Source organism: Pollicipes pollicipes, unplaced genomic scaffold, assembly GCF_011947565.3.
Source record: "Pollicipes pollicipes isolate AB1234 unplaced genomic scaffold, Ppol_2.1 Scaffold_4002;HRSCAF=4701_pilon_pilon_pilon, whole genome shotgun sequence".
NCBI lineage: Eukaryota > Metazoa > Arthropoda > Thecostraca > Pollicipedomorpha > Pollicipedidae > Pollicipes > Pollicipes pollicipes.
Genome location: NW_023596420.1, coordinates 36950082 through 36971968, shown reverse-complemented (window position 1 = coordinate 36971968; position 21887 = coordinate 36950082). Strand labels below are relative to the sequence as shown.

Below are 21887 nucleotides of genomic sequence, written 5' to 3'. Positions count from 1 at the left end.
CGTGGATAAAGCTGCGCCGAAGCTGACATAATACATGTGATCCGAATATAGTTCTTGTCTGAATCAATTAGGAACCTGCTCACCTGGAAATAAGGTGGGAACATGCTCTGCAATCTTCTATACCAAATATTAAGCATACACACAGATGGTGTGTGTGTATGGAAGTCCATTTGTCCTGCATGCGAGCCTTGTCTGTAGCTCCTACAGCCACCCACTGTTAACATATAATCAAGTCATCCGACCAGCCCACTCATAACAAACGAAACACGACAGGAGTGATGGATGAGGCATGGAGATACAATGACTCGCTATGCAGATGCGGAGCAGTGAACCCTTTTGGACGGCTGTCGAGGACCGCGTCATCGACACCAGCAGCAGTGGGCTGCTCGTGCTGACCGGGACGTCCTCACAATCCTCTGCTGACCTACTGAGGCGTCCTCTCGGTGACCTACCACGAAGGGCCGGGCGCCCGCGGCCGTCCAGCCACGGGGAGGCGCGCGCCAGCGTCCACCGGCGAACAGGCGTGGCCAGTTGACGCCCCGGGGGTGCGCCCTTTCCTATCACCGAGCGCGCACGGTGATAGGAAGGGGCGCCAGCCGTCCTCCCGCCTTATTGCCATGAGTCGGGAGGACGACCGCCCCGCGATGTTGCGCCACCGCCCGGTGCGCGTCTCCCGTCGCCGCGCCGAACCGCCGGCCGTAGAAAGTGCTGAATTGGACGGGGCGGAAGGTCACGGGTCCCGGACCCGGCAGCGGTGCGAGTGTGCCACACGGCGGCGGCGGCTCCGGAACCCGGACAGGCCAGAGGCAGGTCAGTGGCGAGGACGGGCGCGAACACAGGCCGTGTTTGGGTGCGGGGGTCGCGCGGTAGAGCGTGGCCAGGGATCTTTGGAGGTTATGGGCTGACGTGAGCCTGCGGGCAGATCCGGGTAAACTACGCCTGTCGGGCTCGTGGTCCGCCCGCTTCAGTGCAGGTCCCACCCGGTCAGCCGTGTTTGGTTCGCGGATAGGGGTAGATGACGGATATAATGTGCAATTTGACGCGCGGATGCGAGACCACCTTCCTAGTGCGTCGTTAGAAAAAAAACAAGGTTGGCAAATAGTTCGCGAACAAAAGGACAGAAATTCTTCTTCTCGTTCCCAACAACTTTGAACTCCGGTTTTGCCCAAAACGTGGAGTGTAATTTCCTTGCCTTCGTTTACTTGCATGGCATGTACCGGTCGGCTGCCACGTCCCATTAAACGTGGTGTCATAAAGGACGTTATGGACGTTATGTGTCATAAAGGATACACTGGATGTTATGTGCCATGTGCGTTCGCTACACATTCCCACCTTATGCCGATTCATTCGCCAATACGATATCCAAACCTAAAAAGTAACTGACAGGATGCGACCACAGTACATTGCAACATCGGCGTACTGCTCGACTTTAAGGCGTGCTTCCGGCGTGGTGGCAATATTCTGGTGATTTCTGATTCACGGTATCTGCAGTTGCCGGGTCTGAACAGCGTCAGTGTGACCATGAGCCTTCCGGTCTCGACCAATTCTAAGTCGCAAACCCATCAAACGCGTGAGGCTCGCATTTTTCGCAGGTACGGCTGCACCGCCTGTGGGGCTGCGTCACCTCACCGCCGCCCAGGGGTCACCAGACCGGCCCCGGAGCCTGTGTGACGCCACAGCCCGGTTCGGACCAGTCCGGACAGCACGCGAGCGAACCGCCGCCCGGCGCGACACTATCCACTCGCCCTGCGAGAGCCGACCGCGCCGCCGCCCGCTCCGGTCAGCTCACCGCGATGCGCCGGCCGCCGCTGTGGGCCGCCGCGCTGGCGGTGCTACTCTGGGCGCCGGCTTGCCGTCCGGCCGGGCGCGTCCTGTTCCCCGGCACACCGGCCGGCCCCGGCGCGGCCCCGGTCTGGCGGTGGGTCAGCGCCGGCGCGCGCGCCCCGCCCAGACAGGACGCTCCTCCGACGGGAGGCGCTGGACGCGGGCAGGCAGCCGGCGCCGCCGGTTTGGTGAGAGCTGATCCGGTCGGACGTGACTTCAGTCGGCCGACCACGTCAGCGGTGCGGTTCCAAACGGCGGCAGTCCGCCTTCCGAGCGACTCCCCGCCCGCAGTGAGCAGGGCGCCGCCGCCGCCACCGCCGCCGACACGCGGTGGACTGCCGTCCCCTCCGCGGCGCCTCCCTGCCGGAGGAAACGGCGCCGAGCGGGCTGAGGCGGCCGGCGGCAGCGGCCGGCGACCCTTGCTCCGTCTGGCACCGACCGGCGTCAGGATCATCACTGGGCCCGGCTCGGACAGGGGGCGAGCGGAGCCTCCGGCGCCGTCGCAGGCGACTGGCAGCCTCCCCGACGGCGGCTCTCGGGGCCTCGCTCCTGACAGGCGGGGACGCCTGAGGTCGCTCCTCCCGGTCGGCGACGACGCAGTGCGGGAGCCGGCGATAGCAGCGACGCCTGGTGGCAGCTCTGAAGCCAGGCCAGAGCTGTCACAGCTGCTGCCGGGTGATCGTTCACAGACGCTGACGGCACATCCCATCACAGCCAACACATCTCAGCATGGCATCGGTAACGACACTGCCACCATCTACTACGACAACGACGTCATTGGTACCAACACTATTCTGAGCCGTGAAAGGGGCAAGGATAAGACACGCATCCAGTCTTCTTCTTTGGGAGACGTTGCAACGTCTTTGAAGCTTGCCTCCGCTGAGCGAGACGAACTGCAGATCAACGGCAACGATGTTCAAGGTAAGCTCAATGGGCCTGCACGTGCTAAGCTTAGATATTTTGACTGCGTTGTGGTAAGTATAGATCAAATATCGTTCGCAAAAAGAACAAGGCGGGCCCGTGTTAAGAACAGTTTTAGCTAGTCTTAGCAGGCACGGTTGATGTCGATCATCGAGTTTTACTCGAAAATCTCTAAAGATAACCCTTATAGTAACCAGAGTATAAATTTGGCTACGCTAGTGCGCCGCGTGTGCCTCCGGCGCCGAGTTTCGAACTGATGACAGAGAGGTCGAACTCAACACTCACTGCCAGCCAAGTCTCTGTCGTCATGGAAACGACACCCATGCACCTGTCTCGCCCCAGGTGGAGGCCCGTTCGGCGGCCGGCTGCGGAGCGAGCCGAAGACCTGCCCCAAGCTGGGGCGCCGCCTCACGCTCGAGTGTCAGGTGGACGCGCCCCCCGGCGGCGCTCAGATCCAGGTGCGGAAGCCACGACCGGGCCGCTGGGAACACCAGACGGGCCACACACGGACGCCAGCGGTCGTCCCAGGGACGGTGGCAGGACCGACGCAGGTTACAGGGCAGAGGTCACCGGACGAGACATAAAACGGGACTGAGGTAGATCACAGGACAGAAACAGGGTACAGTGCCGGGGCAGAACACAGGGCCTGGATAAAAGACAAGACAGGCGTAGAACACAGGCCCGGGTCAGAGCACAGGACCGAGATAGAGCACGGGATCAGGACAGAGCACAGGACCGACGCAGAGCACAGGATCGGGACAAAGCACAGAACCGGGACAAAGCACAGGGTCAGCACAGGATCGAGACAGGACCAAGCCAAACGCGAGGTCACAGCTGCCTGCAGAGAACAGCGGGCCGCAGTGCTCGGCGTCCGAAAGCTGTGCTAGTGTAGCGTTGTGACTTCTCGACAGAGGTTCTGGTGGGCGAAGCGGCACTTCGACTACAAGGACGGCATCGTCAGAGACGAGCTGCTGGCGCTCAATGGAAGGACCTACAACCCCGCAAAGGGGGTTCGCGTCCAAAGGGTGAGTTCTGTTACAGCGGTGGACGTAGTTTAAGGCCCTCATCTAATACCGGAGTGCCCCCAGGCCATATCTGAGTAGAAGCAATCCTAAGCCATCTGAGTAGGGGCAGCCCTCAACCATCTGAGTAGAGGCAATGCTCAGCCATCTGAGTGGAAGCAATCCTCAACCCATCAACGGCCTAGATCGCGCCAGGAGGCACAAGTCCCTCTTTCTAAGCAAAACCAAGTAAGCCCAACGCCACGTCAGCCACTTCAGTTGGTCGTATCCATACAAGTAACAGCTGCGAGTGCCGATGGGCGGGGGGGGGGGAGGGAGGGTGTCTCTTTTTGCTGCCAAGGCTGTTTCGCAACAGATCACAGATCTGATGCATAAGTCATAACTCATAAGTGGACGTCGCATCATCCTGCGCGTTCGGGGAGCATTAGCTAAAAACACAGCTCGCCTATGGCCGCGTGGGAGCGGGTGTAAAATCACCGCGGTTACGCCACGCGGATCTCCGGTGAGAATGGTAATCTGCCCCCAATCACCACGAGCCTCGTCTTGCGACACCACGCACGCGGCCGCGCGATATGCTATGCATGAGCTGCAGGGACGGATGTGCCTGTCTGTGTCGAGACCGACGCTGTCCTCTCACTGCACCTGTGTTGGCGATGACGGCGATCTTCGGCCCCTCAGGTGGGGGCGGGTCACCAGAAGCTTCAGATCGCCGCACTGACGTCGGAGGACGCGGGGCTGTACCTGTGCCAGGCCAGCTGGGGCGACGACGTCGCGCAGGCGGAGGTGACCGTGGTCCTCTGCCGGTGACTGCACCCGGGCCGTGCCAGATGAGGCGGATCATCTCCAGCCTTCATACGTCGTGTGAGGAAACACCTGTCACGCACGCCCCGCTCATCCACAGCGTGACGTGACGTCATATCTCCGGCGATGACGTCATCTGTATCGGGCCAACCCGCCCCGTCGCCTGCATCAGGCCTGTGCGGACCCCCCCCCCCCCCTGACGATGCCGCCCACACGTAGGTACACGCGAGCAGCCCTCAGTTAGAGGGCGCGTTTACATTCGGTTGTTCCCGCGTGGCGTCCACGCCCGTCGCCACCGCTGGTGACACTGACCGATCACCGATCTGTTACGCTCTAAAGAGTCGGGGTCACTGCCCATGCGTCCGGGATGTCGCACCAGGTCACCGGGCTGATGTCGACAGAGCCAGCAGTGGCGGGCCTAGCGGTCACTGCCCGTACGTCCGGGATGTCGCACCAGGTCACCGGGCTGATGTTGACAGAGCCAGCAATGGCGGGCCTAGCGGTCACTGCCCGTGCGTCCGGGATGTCGCACCAGGTCACCGGGATGATGTTGACAGAGCCAGCAGTGACGGGCCTAGCGGTCACTGCCCGTACGTCCGGGATGTCGCACCAGGCCACCGGGCTGATGTCGACAGAGCCAGCAGTTACGGGCCTAGTGCACTGCCGAATGCGTCCGAGGAAATGCACCAGTGCGCCGGCATTGCAGACGAGGAGATCGTCCCACAGAGTTGGCAAGCACTGAGCGCAACATTCAGCATTATGGTGGACTGAAATAAACACTACGGTCTTACAGAAGGACAGAGCCGGAGTTGTAATATCCCGGATGAAAGGCTTGTTAAAATTGTCGTTCTCGTCTGGTGTGTTGGCCTGCTCACGCGTGCGTCATCTGTACACACTGACACACCAGGCGTGGGCGATGAACTGGACAATGATTCCATCTGAAATGAACCTTATCTGAACACAATCATCAGTGGTGGAGAACGCCAGGACCAGCGGGGGTCGCAAAGCCATCAGAATACGCATCTTTCAAGGCGACAGTTGAAAGTCATAACTATTTCAACGTGTGTGATGCTCTATCTGCTACACACAGTCTTCATTCACTGCAGGTAATCAAGCTGAAGGCAGGTTGAATTAAACAGAAATGCAAGCGTTGCTCAGCGAGAATATACCATCATCCAGCATATCCAGCAAGTACCGATCGATGGACTTGTTCAGTCGCCCGCCACCGGCCGTGCAGAACACGAGGAATGTGAACCAGTTTAATGTGGACCTCGTAAACCTGCTGCTCAGAAGAGGTTGCGACCAATCGCACGCTGTGTCTGTGCCATTACTTCTGGAACTCGGGCGTCGGCTGCATGCTTTTCCTTCGCGTGTCGATTCACTCGCATTTGGCCTTCCGTTTATGAAAAGCCGGAAGCTCCTCGAAAATGAAACCGCAAGACACTGAACCGGACTTAGCCGGACATTTCGTTGTTTGTTGATGTTTTAGGGCGTGTCGACCACAATGGTCATTTTGCGTCCACAACGTTGAACTCAACTGAGCAAAATGTGCGCTATTTTTCACGGTGGCGGGTAAGATGATGTCACGCTACCTCAGCTCAATGCTGAATAGCTCCATGGTGGCACATAACTAGTACGAAATGCACTTAACTCAAATATACAGTGTAAAAAACAACAGCCCGCGTCGCTGAATGTTGGCAGGATGCAGCTGAAAATGGCTGCCGCGGTGTACCACCTGCACAGAAAATGAGCACCCGGCCGCTGCAGACCAGTCTGCCTGCACCGTAACTGGAGGGCCGAGGATCCACATTCGAAACCGCCGCGGGTCAAGTTCAAAGTGACATCACGCAGACTACAGCCACCTGCGGCAAGTTGTTATCATCCAGCGGCCAGCAGCAATTATACATTAAGGCACGACACGTATGCACCCGCCGGGAATGACAAGAGCTACATGCACTAATGCACCACGTAATAACTATAATCTTCAAGCAATGACTCACATTTCAGATCATTTATGAACAAAAAACACTATAAGAGCAAGACAGACACTACAGCGGAGCAACAATTGCCTCCTCAGAACGTGCGAGGTACAACTATCCAAAACGCGCCTCACAACTTCAAACGAACGTGTGTAAAACTCGAGCTACATGTGACCGGCACAGGCGAGCGCGTCTCGGCGCTAACGAAGCACCGCCGCTGGCGTCGGGCGGTCTCCCGAAATGCTGCGCCTGTCCCGTTTGTGCCCCCATCTCGACAAGCCCCCCCTCCACGCTGGGCGACTGGAATGACGGTGTGGGTAGTGGCGGGGTCAAGGGAACACCAAGGAGGGGTCATCCAGGGTCAGGAAGGACCTGGTCCGATAAAGCGTCGTATCGCGACCACCGCGCTTTGACCCTACAACACAAAACACGTCAGGCCAGTCATTTTGTTTGTAAAAGGCTCGCCATTAAGAATTTGTCTGCAAAACAACGAACTACTGAAAAGGAGTATTTTACCTCGAACCGAGTAGCCACAATCTCGCGATTTCCCACCAGATCCGCCGCCGGTTGTTCCCGTAGATGCATTTATCAGAGTAATATTAAATGCGACTCATATAATCGCTTACGAATACTTCCAGCGGCCATTCCCTCTGAGCGTCATGTCATATCCATCCGTCATTAAGAAATAAGTGATGGCATTTCATTGCCAGCTTTGCGACATTTTGTCTGAACATTCACATGGACAACGGGCCTCTGCGGCGAGCAGCATCTCTGTACCTTGTTCAGTGCGTTAATGTAACATTCAAGCTACATTCAAGAAACATGGCCAACGTTATCATGGCTAAATTGCTCACCAGTCATCGTTAAACATGCGAAACATTTGGCCAATGAGCCAACACAAACATTAGCATGTTTCTGGGTTACCGTCAGTAATGTCGGCATGCCTCACCACGATGTTACTTGTTAGGCCGTAGCGGCCAGCCAGGTGCTGGCGCCAAGGAGACCAAATAAAAGTTGGGCCCGTCGAGTCTTCCCACCGGCTTACAATAAGTGACGAACCCTGCGCCGTATACTGAAGCAAGGGAGCTAAGCGGCGAACAAAAACAGCTAGTCACCTTCGTGCAGCAGGGTTACGGGTCCATGCAGCGTGACAGAGAAGCGCGTGACAAGCTCGCAGTGAAACTGTTCATATCTTCCACAGCGGGAGCAGCTGAGGCTGTCAGAGGGGATCCAGGTGTGAGTCGAAGTCGTGCGATATGTTGAGTGACGTAAACCGTATTTCTCGCGCCCCTCTCGTCAATAGGAAACGGAAATCGCGCCACATTTGTGCCTTCCGCATTTGAGAGCTGGGGGCTGGGAGCATACCAATTCTTTGGAGGATACTCACATGATCCCGAACGAACTTCTCACATACGACCGCGGCATAAAAGCACGCATTTATTGCGACCCAGCAGCCAGGCGGGGGTCTAGTGGGGCAAGTGCAAGGTCATAGCTGTCCCGTTGGAGGAAGAATATCATTTTTTTCGGAGGCTCACCACTTTTCACACAATTCTGGAATAACGAGCCTTCTAAAAACAAAGTGGCCAGAATCTGAGTTTTTCATTTTGTAGGAAAGTAAAACAGGGATGCGTTTTCTATTCATTTGGGGAAGGAGTGCTTCAGCCCTCCCCCTAACTTGTGCTCCAGCCGTTCCCCAAACTTTGACGGGGAAGTGGGCCAAATCCAGGGAAACCCGTTTGTTGAAGCATTCTGAGTCAGAATGCATTATTATTCATTGCTCAACCCTCCCCCAACTTATTTTGCGAAACTACGCCCTGAGCTAATAAGCCCGGCAGTCGCAATACGGCCCTTCATCGGGCCAGATGCCGCGTGACTTTGGACGGCCTGCCCAGCAGCGAGTTTCAAACAACAACGGCGCAGTATCGCGGGAGACTACAACGCGTGACGAACACAGCACCACCGCATTAATCGCCAAAACGCACAGGCTGATGCCTGCCAGATGTGTCCCGAGGTTTTACAGATGTTCACTTGCAGGTGGGAGGCGACTTTTCAGGAGTTGTATCATGCACTTTCCAAAATAATCTCCCAACTCCGATGGACACGTTTACACAAACATCGTCAAACACAGCCTGAGGCACGTCGCATTACCGCGTAGGGAGACGCCACCCCTCCCCCAGACGCCCTGTGGATCGCTTCTCCCCCGCCCGGCTACAGCGGGCGGGGGAGTGGCAATCCACAGGAGTCTCCCGCCCGGCTAATGCTGGCTGCGCACGTGCTTCTTGAGCCCGTTGCTCTGTGAGAAGGCCTTGCTGCAAAGCTGGCAACGGAACGGTCGCTCGCCCGTGTGCACACGCAGGTGGCGCTTGTAGTTGCAGCTCTTGTCGAATTCACGCGGGCAGTGCGGGCAGCGCAGCCGGCTCTGGCCGTGCCGCCGGCGACGGTGCACCATAAGGCCGTCCCGGTACTGAAACTGCACGCCGCACTCGCCGCACGCGTAAGCTTTAGTGCCGGCGTGCGCCGCTAGGTGGGTCTGCAGGGAGTCGCGTCGCGCGAACCGCTTCTGGCACACGTGACAGGCGTGACGGGCGGCGCTGGCCGGAGCGCCGTCGCCCGAGCCGCGCAACGGGCGCACCACCCCGTCCAACGCGGCCTTCTGCGGCGCACCCACTTTCGTCACTGCCGAGTCTGCAGCACTGACACGCGGCACCGGCGGGTCTGTCCTCACTGCTGTCACGCTCGCGTCCGTCGCTAAAGCACCTGCCTTCGCGACCGTCACGGAAGGATCTGTCACGGTCGCTTCCGCCGGTCCCGCTGCTGGCGGAACTGTCACATTCGCTTCTGCTGTTCGCTTCGTGGCCCCTCCGCTCGGACCGACGGGGTCTGGTGCGCAGTGTTCGGCGCCGTCCGAGTCTGGACCACACTCCTCTGTCCCAGATGGGTCAGCTCCACCCACTTCCGCCAGGCACGTGTCTGGAGGTGTCTGCTGCCTGTTCTCAGTGCACTCCTTTGACTGGTCAGGCACCATTCCAGCAGAATTGCCACCAATGCCATCAATGAATGCAGAGGATGGAGTTCTGGCAGGTAATACACCTCCAGTGGTATCCAAAATAAGTACCTGCCAGCAAACCACACTGTTAGTGTTTACTTACTCAGATACACAATGCCTGGGTAATGCATAGCTCTCCAAAATTCACCCTTTTTGACATTCCCAGATTGCCCATACACCTACCTTGCTGGCTTGGTCTCCATTGATACGCTGCTTCAGCAGCTGCTGGCTCTTTGCCGCAATAGTGGCATGCTCATCCCAGTGGTCCAGTAGGGTGTAGCAGGAGGTGCAGAGAATGCAATGTGCTTGCAGCTGATGGTCCAACAAACATAGCCTCTCATGTACAGTCAACTGAGATGAGTGGAGCACCAGCTCGGATGACATCCACACTGGGGAGTTGGTGCTGTGGCACACACCGCACCAAAGCTCAGCAGACATGTCCAGCCTGGAGACAGAAACATTCCAAATCCTTAACTTTTTCTCACACAGAAAAAAAAGCTATAGCAGGAATATATACTTGAATTTTCCCAGCAGATGTTACAGCACAATGGATCAAAATACTATGCCATATCTAACACACAACATTGGTCAATGTGAAAAGTGATTGACACCACTTGCCATATCTAACAGACAAAATTGATTGACATGAAAAGTGATTGACACCTGTTGACTGACACCTAACACTGACAATGTTAACATGCTGAGCCTCACTTACTTAGGTTGAGTATGAATATGAATTTACTGGAGGTGCAAGCAGAACCATAAGACCTGAAGCCAGTAGCAGGCAGCAGGATCACTTCCTTGTAAGCAATTCATTGCCTAACAATAAACAAATATTTAAGCATGAGCCAGCATTTCATTACCCACTGATCTCATGTTAGCTCCTGACTGTGTTTCAATCCAAGATGCAAGTGGCTGACAGAAATATCAATGCAGGCATGCTCACGGATTTGGACTACTTCCTCTAGTCATCAGAGTGCCTAAGTTTCCGACTCTTCTCGCCGTTACGCATTACACCGTCACACGGTGTGCGTGTACACATATGGTACAGAATATTTAATTACTCGACAGTTGGCTTTGCCGACTCAAAACGTCCGCCCCATCCAACCACGCAGCACTCGGACGGACCACACTGTATGAGCAATTTGATGGCAATCAAACCCAAACAGTGGTCTCATGCCAAATACGGCAGCCTACACACATGAAGCGCCCAAAGGTAAAGTGTTACAAAACCTTTGCCTTCAGGGGCATGACCACAGTGAGCAGTGGCTGCATTACATTTACAGAGCCACATGATCAGGTGGTATGAGATCTTAAATTATTTGGTTGGCTCAGTGGGCTCAGTCTACGACTCTGAGACATGATCTTGAGATTTAAGCTTGCTTTTGTTTTTCTAGAAGTTTCAGAAGTAGCAAAAATGGTAAAAATTTCCTCTTGGATCTGCAGCGCACCTTGACAGCCAGCGTGGCGAATATGTTTCGTATAGCAAATACACCACGGTGCCGACAGAAATAGGCCGAGGAGCATCGCAAGAGATGTATGCGAGCGGCGGTGTGGGGTTGGGGTATGTGGTTGCCTTGGCATCGTGGAATATAGTGGTTCGGACGTTACATGTTGTAAGGGTGGTTGAGGAAATCACACCATGACTACAGGACGTCAGCTATGATTGCCATTAACCTGCTCCTTGAAAACTTAGTGCATCACGTTTTGAATCATGATTTGAATAGTTGTCCATTCATTACTTACTTATAATATGGGGAAAAACATAATTAGCGCAACTTAGTCTTGATCTGACCCGTGCTGCCCCCATAGCAACTTAAGTTCCATAGCAAGCATGTTGAGGATGCAGACAGATGTGGTATAAATCTAATTTTGAGTCCAGTTTAAATTGAAAGTACCACACCACATGTTTTACTTTAAGATGCTGTATATATGACATGCTGTGAGCAAATCCAGCACTAACTTAATATCAGTGGCTCAATGGTCATTCACCCTACCAGTTTGGGTGAAATGCTCTGCATTTTTTCAGGGTGAACATTAAATAACTACCAGCTGACTGAACAGCTTTACCAGTAATGGCTAAAAAGCCATTGGTTCCACCTGCTGCAGTGAAGTCTGTGGTATGTACAAACTTTCCAGACATTGCTTGCATCAACACACACTTTAAAAGCCTGCCTCAAAGCCTTAGGTTTAAGATCTCATGGCAAATGTTCACTGGAATCATTGAGCCCAGTTTTCTGTGCTTTGGTTTTGTCAGTAGTCTAATGTGTGAAAGGTTGAGACAGGAAATTCATGTTTTTTTGGAATGTGTCTTTTCATGCAGTGCAGCAGGAGAAATGCTCAATTTTGAGAAAGTTAGGAGTGTACTTGTCCCTTTATTGCCGCATGGTATCCCTTTACTGCCCCATGATGTCCATTTGTGACCCCATGGTGTTGCTTTGCTGTGCCACAATGTCTATTTGCTGTCCTGTGATGTCCCTTTGCTGCCCATGGTGTCCATTGGCTGTCCATGGCATCACTTTTCTGCCCCCATGGTGTCAGAGCAAACCAGTGTCAAACAATATTGTATAAATGAGAAAATCTTGCAACATTCTGCATACCCCAAAGTTGTTTGGTTGGTCAGCTCAGTTCCTTGAAGCTCCTCCTTGGTATGCACCACCAGATTATTGATATTTGATTTCCATAAAAGGGTGAACGCAATGACCTCACTGGCTCCCACCCCTGATCTTACACTTAAGTGCCACCAGATAGGCTCAGACTGTAGAAGGGATCATTTTGCCTCAGGATGCTGACAAAATCATGCTGGCTACCAGTGATCTGTCTTGTTCATGCGATGCCATTGCATGATGCCCTCTGTAGGATTTCCCTTTTTGGTGGGAAAAGATGATGCCTCCTGTTGTAGTCGAAGGCATATGGTTACATGCCATGGGCGGAATGGGTCTGCAATCTTCTTGGAGCTGAGAACGTGCTGTATTCATACAACCATGGAGGCTAGCAGCGTTTTCATAATTTTAGGGTATTTCTGCCTGTGTAAAGGGATCAGTTTGTGCGACGGCCGGGGCAGGATGTTCTGATCATGTGACATGACCTATCCAGAACTGTGATGATCAGGTATGAGTTGTAGGGATGCACATTGTGTGCAGCACACATATTATGAGGTCCTGCCAATATGCATACATGCTTCTTTTCGGCACTCCCGTTTTCTTTTAAAAGTGAGATATATTGTGTTGTCTTTTGTCGCCGATGAGTTTAACGCAGTTTTCAATAAGCTGAGTATTTCAGAAACTGCAATGATTTTTTCAGCTTTTCTGCTTTCAGCTTCTCATCAGCTTCTTTATTTGCATGCAGGCACTGATTGTAAGACCAGGTAGTGCACATGCAGTTCCTCACGGTTCATCAATTAAACGCACCCAAACATGATCCAATGCCAGAAAAATCAGCGTTTCAACATAGCATAAGCGTTGCGTTTTGGGTGGCCTATTTTAGGGCATTCGACTCATCGCATTTTTTCCAGCCATTCACGAGCTTTCTTCAAAACCCATCATTCATTCAGAGACGCAACTTACACAGATTGCAACTTAGAAGATGACCCAGTGTTTCGCCAATGCATTCGTTGAAAACCTGCATATCGCCAAAAAATCGGCATATAGCTGGTCTCCTCTCGCAACTCAGATTGCAGCCCCGCAAAACTAGCTACGATTCGACTAACTCAACTTAAAAGCTCCGGGGCAAGAACAGCATATCATACAGAAGGTTTAGCGTTTAAGCAGTTTTGGTATGTCAAGCATGAGCCAAACGCATCAATATCCTACGTCGATTTGTCGTAGATTATGTTAAAGCCTGTGTTATCGTAGGACATGTTATTCGTTACGGAGTCAGGCGCCTTGCTGTAATTAAACGTGTATCGTTCTGAATTTGTCGCCAATGCAAATAAAAACAGCTGCGCGAACTTGCGTGTTTATAAGCACTAATGTAGTCACACATACATGCATGGATTAGTTCTTAATAAAGAAGCTGCCCTTTGAACAAGGTTTGCGCTGACAGAATTTGCAAGTGGGTATTAAGACAGAATCTTACTGGAGGCTGTGATCGAAAATATGAGTACAGTTTTAAACTAGATTTCGCAACGCTGCATCGCAGATAGTGTTTTTTCTAACTGACGTTTTATTTACAGACGTCTTTAGACGCTCAACGAAAAAAGAAGAAAGTCAAGAAAAAGGCCTCGGGTTCAAAAGCAACAAAGGCTTTGAAAGATAAGAAATGTAAGTGCATCTGTATGAATATTGAGCTCTTTTTATGAGGTGACATGCAATATCGCCCATTTCTGAAACTAACATCTTCAACCTCATCCAATAATCTGTAGGGAGAACGCTGACGCACTGTGTTGTATTGTCTCTTAAACCCACCCACTCAGTATGGCTTTTCAGCAGTACCGTCTTCATGTGTGAGGTGTGAAACAGGAGGTCAGGATGAAAAACAGATGCACCAGGGATAAAATAGCGATAATAGTCGTGGGAACAATCGACAACTACACATACACGTAGGAAGTAAAATCGTTAGTGCAGTTTCCCAGAAGTCAATGCAGTCGAGAACAAGTCTTCTTTCGCACTCGCGCTGCGTCACGGAGCACGAAATTTCAAGGCGCTGTAGTCGATTTATAGGGGTTGAACGAGCACGGATGCCAGCATGAACCCGTCGGTTAAAAAAAGCACCTCCCGCTAACGCATTCCCGAAGCGGTTTTTTCAATCACCTGAAGGATATTGCCGACGCACATCAGCTGATTTACTTGCGGCAAAGGGAGATGGAACATCGTTATCACGTCATATCCCGTCAAATCACGTCATTATCACGTGACCGGCAAACGAAGATTTGACATCGTAGTCATTATCGTGTGGCAAAGAGGAGAGCAGTGATGCAAAGTTACATCCTTAAATTCATGTTCGACTAAGTTTTCACAGGAAGTCCCTCACCCAACCGGCATTGTTTTAGTCGTAGGGATGAGGTGAGCATTAATGGTGTGGCGTAATGAAGTGCCAGAGCATATACAGAATTGATTCGTGACACTGGATAGGATATCAGAGGACCTAGCGGCACATTGCGCAAGTGTTTCATTGCCGCGTAATGTGCTGTGTCAATTTGAGGCGCTATGTCGTATTGTGAAACGTGAAAGATAGCTTGCGGGCTTGTTTGTGTTTTCAAGAAGGGCCTTAAGGTCCCGGGCCTTCAGCAGCTTCATTATCAATGGTGGGATGTTTCATATCCAAGGACATGGTCGACCTTCAACGCGCTGGTAAACAGACGAGAGTCCGAATCATCGCTCTAAAAAGACTCGACTTATTGATGGGGTATTACTGTCGAGGTAAAAGGTCATTCAACGCGAGTATTTTGTACGTAATGTCTGTTTACCAGCATCTCCTGGTATCAGCATCTCTTGAAAGTCGTAGTTGAAAGTTATCGTAAAAAGTCCATCTGCGGTGCAAGTGGATGCAGGAAAGGCAGCGGTACCGCCAGACTCATAGATCGCGAAGCAAACATCGCCAGTTAGAGATTAGTTTTTAGAATAGCAGAAGTCATTGCCACACGACGTTTGGCTGAGCTGGCAGCATATTCGATCTCACATCAGATGGAAGAGCGCCTACAGTGCATTCACCTAGCTATGCACATTGAATTAACCAGGAATGTCGAGTACACACAGGAAAGGTGAGGCAGCGCCCTTCCCCCCCCCCCCCAAAAAAAAGGTGGGACAGCACAAGGCCACCGTTGCCTGACGCCGCGTCAGGTACCCCGCTCGTCACGGCAGACAGCTCGGTGACGTCACGGAGCGGCCGGAGTCCCGCGGAGACCCACGGCGGTGCGCCCGGCGGCGGTTAGCGTTCGTGAAGCCACCGCTGTGCGACCGAACGGGCCTTCGGTCTGCAAACCTATCCCGGCAAAACTGATGGCGCTTATTCTTTGCATCATATTCGAGTCCTTCGTTTTGCGGCGTAGAAATATGATATCATCGACCGCATCGGAGCACATCTGGAAGCCACCATCACCGTCAACAAGCCGACGGGGTTGGTGAGGTGCGCACCACGCGCACCACGCGCCCGCGGCGCCCGCGCCCTGGAGCCGGGCTCTGTTGCCAAGCGTGGCCCGGCCGCGGCGCCGACCCACCGAGCCTGGTCGGCACTGCAGAGGCGGCGGCCGACTGACGTCACCGACCGGTGGCAGCAGCCGGCCGGGCGCGGGGCCGGCGGCGGCCTGAGCCGAGCCGAGCCGAGCCGGTGACGGGCGCGCGACCCGGCGCCTATCGCGGCCGCGTCCGGCGGCCGTTCGGCCGGCCGTCCTGCCGGCGCTGGCCGCAGTGGGCTCCGGCCGCCGCTGCCGCGAGCGGCGCACGCGCCAGCGCCGGCCCCCTCCCGGCGGCGCCATGAGCACTGCTATCAAGACGCTCGTTTCCAAGAACAAGCTGCGCCTGGTGGACGGCCGCTTCAACCTGGACCTGTCGTACATCACGCCGCGCGTGATCGCCATGGGCTTCCCGGCCGACCGGCTGGAGGCCGTGTACCGCAACGACGCCAAGGACGTGGTCGACTTTCTGACGGAACGCCACGGCGAGCACTACTACTTGTTCAACCTGTGCTGCGAGCGCGACTATGACACGAAGCGCTTCGGCGACCGCGTGACGCGGATGCCGCTGCAGGACCACAACCCGCCGCCGCTGGGCTCGATCGAGCCGTTCTGCCGGCGCGTGCAGCAGTGGCTGGCGCATGACCCCCTCCACGTGGTGGCCGTGCACTGCAAGGCGGGCAAGGGCCGGACGGGCGTGATGATCTGCTGCTACCTGCTGCACGCGGCCGAGGTGGCCGGGCCCCAGCAGGCGCTCGAGCTGTACGGCCGCAAGCGCACGTCCGACGGCCGCGGCGTCACCATCCCCAGCCAGGTGCGCTACGTGCGCTACTACCACCAGCTGCTTCGCGAGCAGCGCGCCGGCGGCCGGTACCGTCCGGTGCCGCTGCGTCTGGCGTCGCTGCAGCTGCGCGACGCCGCCGGCTGGGAGGGCACGCTGCAGCTGGAGGTGTGGGTCCGCACCGAGCCGGCCGAGTGCCCGGCGGGCGCGACGCAGTGTCAGCTGGACGCGGCCGATTGCCGGCTGGTCGCGGCCGAGCCGGCGCGGCTGCGGCGCGGCGAGACGACGCTCGTGCTGCCGCTGGACGCCGCGCCGCCGGTCAGCGGCGATGTCAAGCTGGAGCTGTGGGTGCGGCCGCGGCTGGGGCCTCGCGAGCGCCTCTGCCAGGTGTGGTTCAACACGTGGTTCCTGGCCCAGCTGTGCCACGGCCCGCTGCGCCGCAACTACATCACCTGGCCCAAGACCGAGCTGGACCAGGCGTGCAGCGACCGCCGGCTGGCCGACGAGGCCAGCGTGCGGCTGGTGTTCGGCGGTGCCGAGGCGGCGCTGCCGGCTCTGCCGGCGCTGCCGCCGCGCCAGCCGCGGCCGCCGCTGGTGCGGTAGCGCGTCGCCCGCGCCGGAGCCGCCGGCTATCGTGCGGACGTGGCCTCGTCCGGCCGGCCGACCAGCGCCACCCTGCCCCGGCTCCTATCCCGGCGTGCGGCCCGTCCCCCGGGCACTCCCCGGGCCACTGTCCAGCGTCCCAGCGGCGACGGGCCGACGGCGCTGACGTCCGCAAGGCAGCGGCAGGGTGGCGTCGTGACGCCGTCACGGCATGACGCGACGGCCCCGTGTCGGAGCGCACTGGACGCGTGTGGGAACGGTGGCGGATGAGCGCGTGACGTGGTGCTAAGGCGCCTGTGATGGCCGCAGGGCATCGGTGTGGACGCGGCACGTCCGTGCAGGCGTGTGCGGGCGGCACGGGGCTGTAGACTGTGGTGTGAAGTCCCGCGGGTGTTATTTCAGCTGGCTGAATGTGGAAATCCGTTTCCGTGTTCATCAGCGCGGTTGGGTGTTGCCCGGCTAATCATGTCTTCTCCTGCGCATTGTCTATGGTTAGAGCTTCGAGCATTTGCCGGCATGGCTCATACTGTGTCTGCCATCTGTGGCTAGTTCATGACGCATGTCCATGCCATGTATTGAAACAATGCTGAATCGGCCAAAAGCGATCGCGGGGGGGGGGGATATGTGATGCATGAAGGTGGACGGATTACAACGCTTTGAAGCAAAGAAATCGTTTTGTTGCTTTGCTGTTTTGTGTATCATGATCTGGCAGTATCACATAGTTCAGAGCGTCTCATTTCGTTTCAGCACTACCTCACGCCCTACTTAGACGGCTGTTCTTAAAGATAATTGTTGGGAAGGAAGTCCGAAATAATCGATGAAATCGTGCATCGAGTTGATCATTTGCACATTGTGGTGCGTTGGGTACGGTCACGTTCTTCCAAAAGTCCTTTAGTCGGAAATCGTGCTCTTTTTCTTATTTGATGCCAAAATTATAACGCGTGGTTGCCACACGTAGAATGGGATGGTATACTGAAGCAGTGGTTTGTTTGATACGTTCGTGGAGACACCAGTCCTCATAAAAGTAAACTCGTGCGGAGGCACCGGTTCTCATAAAAGTAAGTCACGTGGTGGCACCGGTCCTCATAAAAGTAAACTCGTGCGGAGGCACCGGTTCTCATAAAAGTAAACCCGTGCGGAGGCACCGGTCCTCATAAAAGTAAATTTTGTGGAGGCACCGGCCCTCATAAAAGTAAATTCTGTGGAGGCACCGGTCCTCATAAAAGTAAATTCTGTGGAGGCACCGATCCTCATAAAAGTAAATTCTGTGGAGGCACGGGTCCTCATAAAAGTAAATTCTGTGGAGGCACGGGTCCTCATAAAAGTAAATTCTGTGGAGGCACCGGTCCTCATAAAAGTACATTCGCGTTCTTAAGTCTCCCGCTGCGTGAAGGCGCAAATGCTGTTTTCGTGATGTTCGTTGCCAACCAATACAACGACGATGTCACCTTCGCCGCAGCTTATAATTGCCTGGTTTTGAGTTGCCAGAATGTGACGCGTATTTATAACACGTTCGAGATCGGAGCCCTGGTCCCACCTCGAACCGCGAACATCATGTAAACCTACACGCGACCACGACCACCGTGACTAAGTCTGTAGTGAAGCTTTAGCAGCGTCATTGCGCGAGGCGAGCGCACCGACCTGCCTGCTGTGATCGCAGCGGCCTAATGGCCGTAAGAGGGGACGCACCTGACGTACGTATTGGGGTGATGCGAACGTCACATATGTTGTGCTTGTCATGCCTCTAGTTACCCAGATCTCTACAACAGATGTTTAAAGCTGTGCAGTATGTTGGTGATGGAATGATAGGACGAAGATCATTGCTATAATAAAACCGTATTGTGCGCGCATTTTTCACCATGCGCGTGGAGGACGGGTCTCTCCACGCACGCGTTTTTATCACCCTCGTGCTTCAGCAATTAGACTTCAGGCGATGTGACGTTTTTGATGAGATCCCGGCTTCATGTCGGTGAGCTCCCCTGGCCAGAGGCGCCCTGCCGCGGGGTTCGATCGGCATGACTTTGCAGCCAACTTTCCCTGGGAAGTGTCCGTGCATTGCATGCGCCGTAAGTGGTGCACCATCAGCACACGGTTCCGTCTTTGGACACTGCCTTTGCCCGAACTGTTCGCAATGCCTGCACAAAGGCTGACGAAAGCTGGCGTTGCCGTCACTGCCCCTGGCGGACCGCCATGTCAGCATGGCGTGGCCGGCGCTCTGGTCACATGTAAACATCCAGCCGGTGTTTTCCCGCCATGCAGGCAGCCGTGCGGGCCGTCTGGGCTCTGTCACGCAGCAGGCCCAGTTAGGCTGCACTCGCGGCGCGGGTCACCGGACCCACCAGCACTTACAGTGTCTGTCTGCTAGCGGGGTGCTATCTCTGCGCCATGTTTGGAGCTCGGCAGCTGAACTCTGAGCCGCACTGGTGGCTGCTGGCTCGGTCCGCTCGGTCCGTACATCACCCATAGCGGGTAGTCGGACCGAGTTGCCTTGCTGTCGGCGGCCGGGACCGTCTGTCTCCCTCCCCCCTCCCCCCAGACCCGCTGAGGTCGCGCTTGTCCGGGAGTCGGCCGCCGCTGCCGTGCCTGCTCGCTTGGTCGGCGGCCGCTCCGGCGCGAGCCCGGCGTGATTAACTCACATGTATAATTTATTAACATATAGAGCGTGATTAATTGACAGCCTCTGGGCCGTAGGTTTGAGACCTGGACTTCCAGCTGTGTTGCCGTGCTCCCGCTGCTTACGGTAAGGGGTCCCGACGGCGATGGCTGAAGCAGACACATGCTTCGCCAGGCAACCGAGGGTGTTGTTATCGGTGTGTTTCAGCGGCGACTCGACCGGCGGCGACCGGCGCGCCCTCTGCGTCGCCCGCGGAGGACAGCGGCGCCGCGGCCGCGGCCGCCCTCCGCTGGATGCTCGCACCCACCGAGACGCGGCCCTTCTTCGACACGTTCTGGGAGCGCAAGCCGCTGCTGGTGCAGCGCGCCGCCGCCGACTACTACGCCGCGGTGTTCTCCACGGCCGAGCTGGACCGCATCCTCCGACACGTGAGCGGCGACCGAGGCCCGGAGAGGGCGTCGATGCCGGCTGTGTGACGGTGGGGTTCGCCCGGACTATCGCCTGTGTGTTCTGCTTGTTAACAGTTTGTGGGCCCTGCCTTGGGACATCAGATGTGTAAGGATTACAAAATAGTTAGGCTCGTATAATTTCTGTGTGGTCCGTGTTCCGAGCGAATCCCTGTTCTCATTTATACCATGGAGGTTGTTTTTTGTCGTTGTTTGGAATGCATTCGTCGTAAGAACCGCAACATATGGTTAAGCATCTTGGACTGCGTACTGCTCCTCTCCCTTCTTTCCTACGCGTTCCATTCTATAAGGGATGGAATGCCCCCCTCCCTGTTCCTCTCCGGACCGTGCAACTCAGCTGTCCGCACCCCTGTAAACACGCCGTCATTTTCACCCGCCCGGGGTCGGCGTGACGTCACCGCGCCCCGCGCCGACCGGTGTGACGTCACCGCGCCCCGCGCCGACCGGCGTGACGTCACCGTGCCCCGCGCCGACCGGCGTGACGTCACCGCGCCCCGCGCCGACCCGCCCACCTCTGCGGCAGGACAACCTCCAGTTTGGCCGCAACCTGGATGTGACGTCGTACAGCGAGGGTGTGCGCGAGACGCACAACCCGAGCGGCCGGGCGCACGCGGCCGTCGTCTGGGACTACTACCGCAACGGCTGCTCGGTGCGCCTGCTCAACCCGCAGACCTACAGCGGCGCCGTCTGGCGGCTGTGCGCCGCGCTGCAGGAGTACTTCGGCTGCATGGTCGGCGCCAACGTGTGAGCACCGCGCCCCGCCGGGTGGAGGTCGGAGGAGGTGGGGCGTGGAGGAGGTAGGACTTGCAGGAGGTGGGACTTGGAGGAGGTTGGATGTGGAGAAAGTGGGACGTGGAGGGGTGGGATGTGGAGGAGTGGAATGTTGAGGAGGTGGAACGAGGAGGAAGTGGATCATCTGGGTGGGGTTGGGGCGGGGGAGGGGGCAAGGAAGAGCGTGCAATCAGTTCCTACCCGACGTTGGGATCTCGGAGTCTGCGCACGTTCAGGGAGAACGTGCAGGGACCCCGCCGGCGGCTGTGCATCGGCCCGGCGGGGCGGGCGGGACCGGATCCAGCGCGGGCCGCCCGCCGTCCGGCCTCCGTCCGTCAGAGCCGATAGCGCCGCGAGGAGGGCGCGCCCATGGCTCCGCCTGGCTAGATTCACCTGAGCTGGATAGCGAAGGGTGCGGGCTGGTGGTGAAACACTGGTGTGACTGCCTTGGCCAGGTGACCAAAGCTCAGGGCCAGGCGACACTTATGACCTGTAGGATGCCGCCAGGTACCTGACGCCGCCAGGAACGCAGGGGTTCGCCCCCCACTACGACGACATCGAGGCCTTCATACTGCAGCTGGAGGGCAAGAAACACTGGCGCATCTACGAGCCCAGGTCAGTGGAACGACATCGTCATCTGCGGACCGGTGCAGCGAAACACGCACACGAGCGACAACGGCCGGCATAGACCCGCCATGCGCCGGCGTTCCGGTCAATGAAACGGTTAATAACCGCATTGACGAACACGATGGGTGTATGATCCAACGCTTGTTAACGAAGGCCGTTCTTGATATTGAATTTCTGCCTCGATGCATATTGCATGTTCCTATCTCCACGTGTTGCATCATGCCATTCCCATAAGTCTCGTGCTTGGGTGCCTCTCTGCCGGAGCCGCCCCCCCCCCCCCCCCCCCCCCCCTCTCTCTCTCTCTCTCCTCTCTCTCTCT

General features: G+C 56.0%; 3 protein-coding genes across 3 annotated transcripts in view; 2 read left to right on the top strand and 1 right to left on the bottom strand.

The window, feature by feature from the left end:
* Window positions 1-1793: 1793 nt before the first annotated feature.
* On the top strand, window positions 1794-4785 carry LOC119094442 (uncharacterized). Its single transcript, XM_037217501.1, has 5 exons — window positions 1794-1810; window positions 2231-2745; window positions 3088-3203; window positions 3657-3770; window positions 4446-4785. The coding sequence occupies exons 1-5, from the start codon at window positions 1794-1796 to the stop codon at window positions 4572-4574; spliced, it is 891 nt and encodes a 296-aa protein (XP_037073396.1). The 3' UTR covers window positions 4575-4785.
* Window positions 4786-7240: 2455 nt separating this feature from the next.
* Window positions 7241-10734, bottom strand: LOC119093730 (zinc finger and BTB domain-containing protein 7B). The gene is made up of 3 exons (XM_037216736.1): window positions 10540-10734; window positions 9777-10038; window positions 7241-9662 (listed from the first exon to the last, which is right to left on the bottom strand). Exons 1-3 carry the CDS (start codon window positions 10563-10565, stop codon window positions 8802-8804), a joined length of 1149 nt encoding a protein of 382 aa, XP_037072631.1. The 5' UTR covers window positions 10566-10734; the 3' UTR covers window positions 7241-8801.
* Window positions 10735-11099: 365 nt separating this feature from the next.
* NO66 (Bifunctional lysine-specific demethylase and histidyl-hydroxylase NO66) overlaps window positions 11100-21887 on the top strand; it is a 32575-nt gene continuing 21787 nt past the window's right edge. Inside the window, exons 1-6 of the mRNA XM_037217500.1 lie at window positions 11100-11157; window positions 11623-11713; window positions 13768-13855; window positions 19911-20131; window positions 20694-20914; window positions 21449-21556. Of these exons, the coding sequence (XP_037073395.1) occupies window positions 11669-11713; window positions 13768-13855; window positions 19911-20131; window positions 20694-20914; window positions 21449-21556 (683 nt within the window). The 5' untranslated portion in view covers window positions 11100-11157; window positions 11623-11668. The remainder of the gene's footprint in view (window positions 11158-11622; window positions 11714-13767; window positions 13856-19910; window positions 20132-20693; window positions 20915-21448; window positions 21557-21887) is intronic.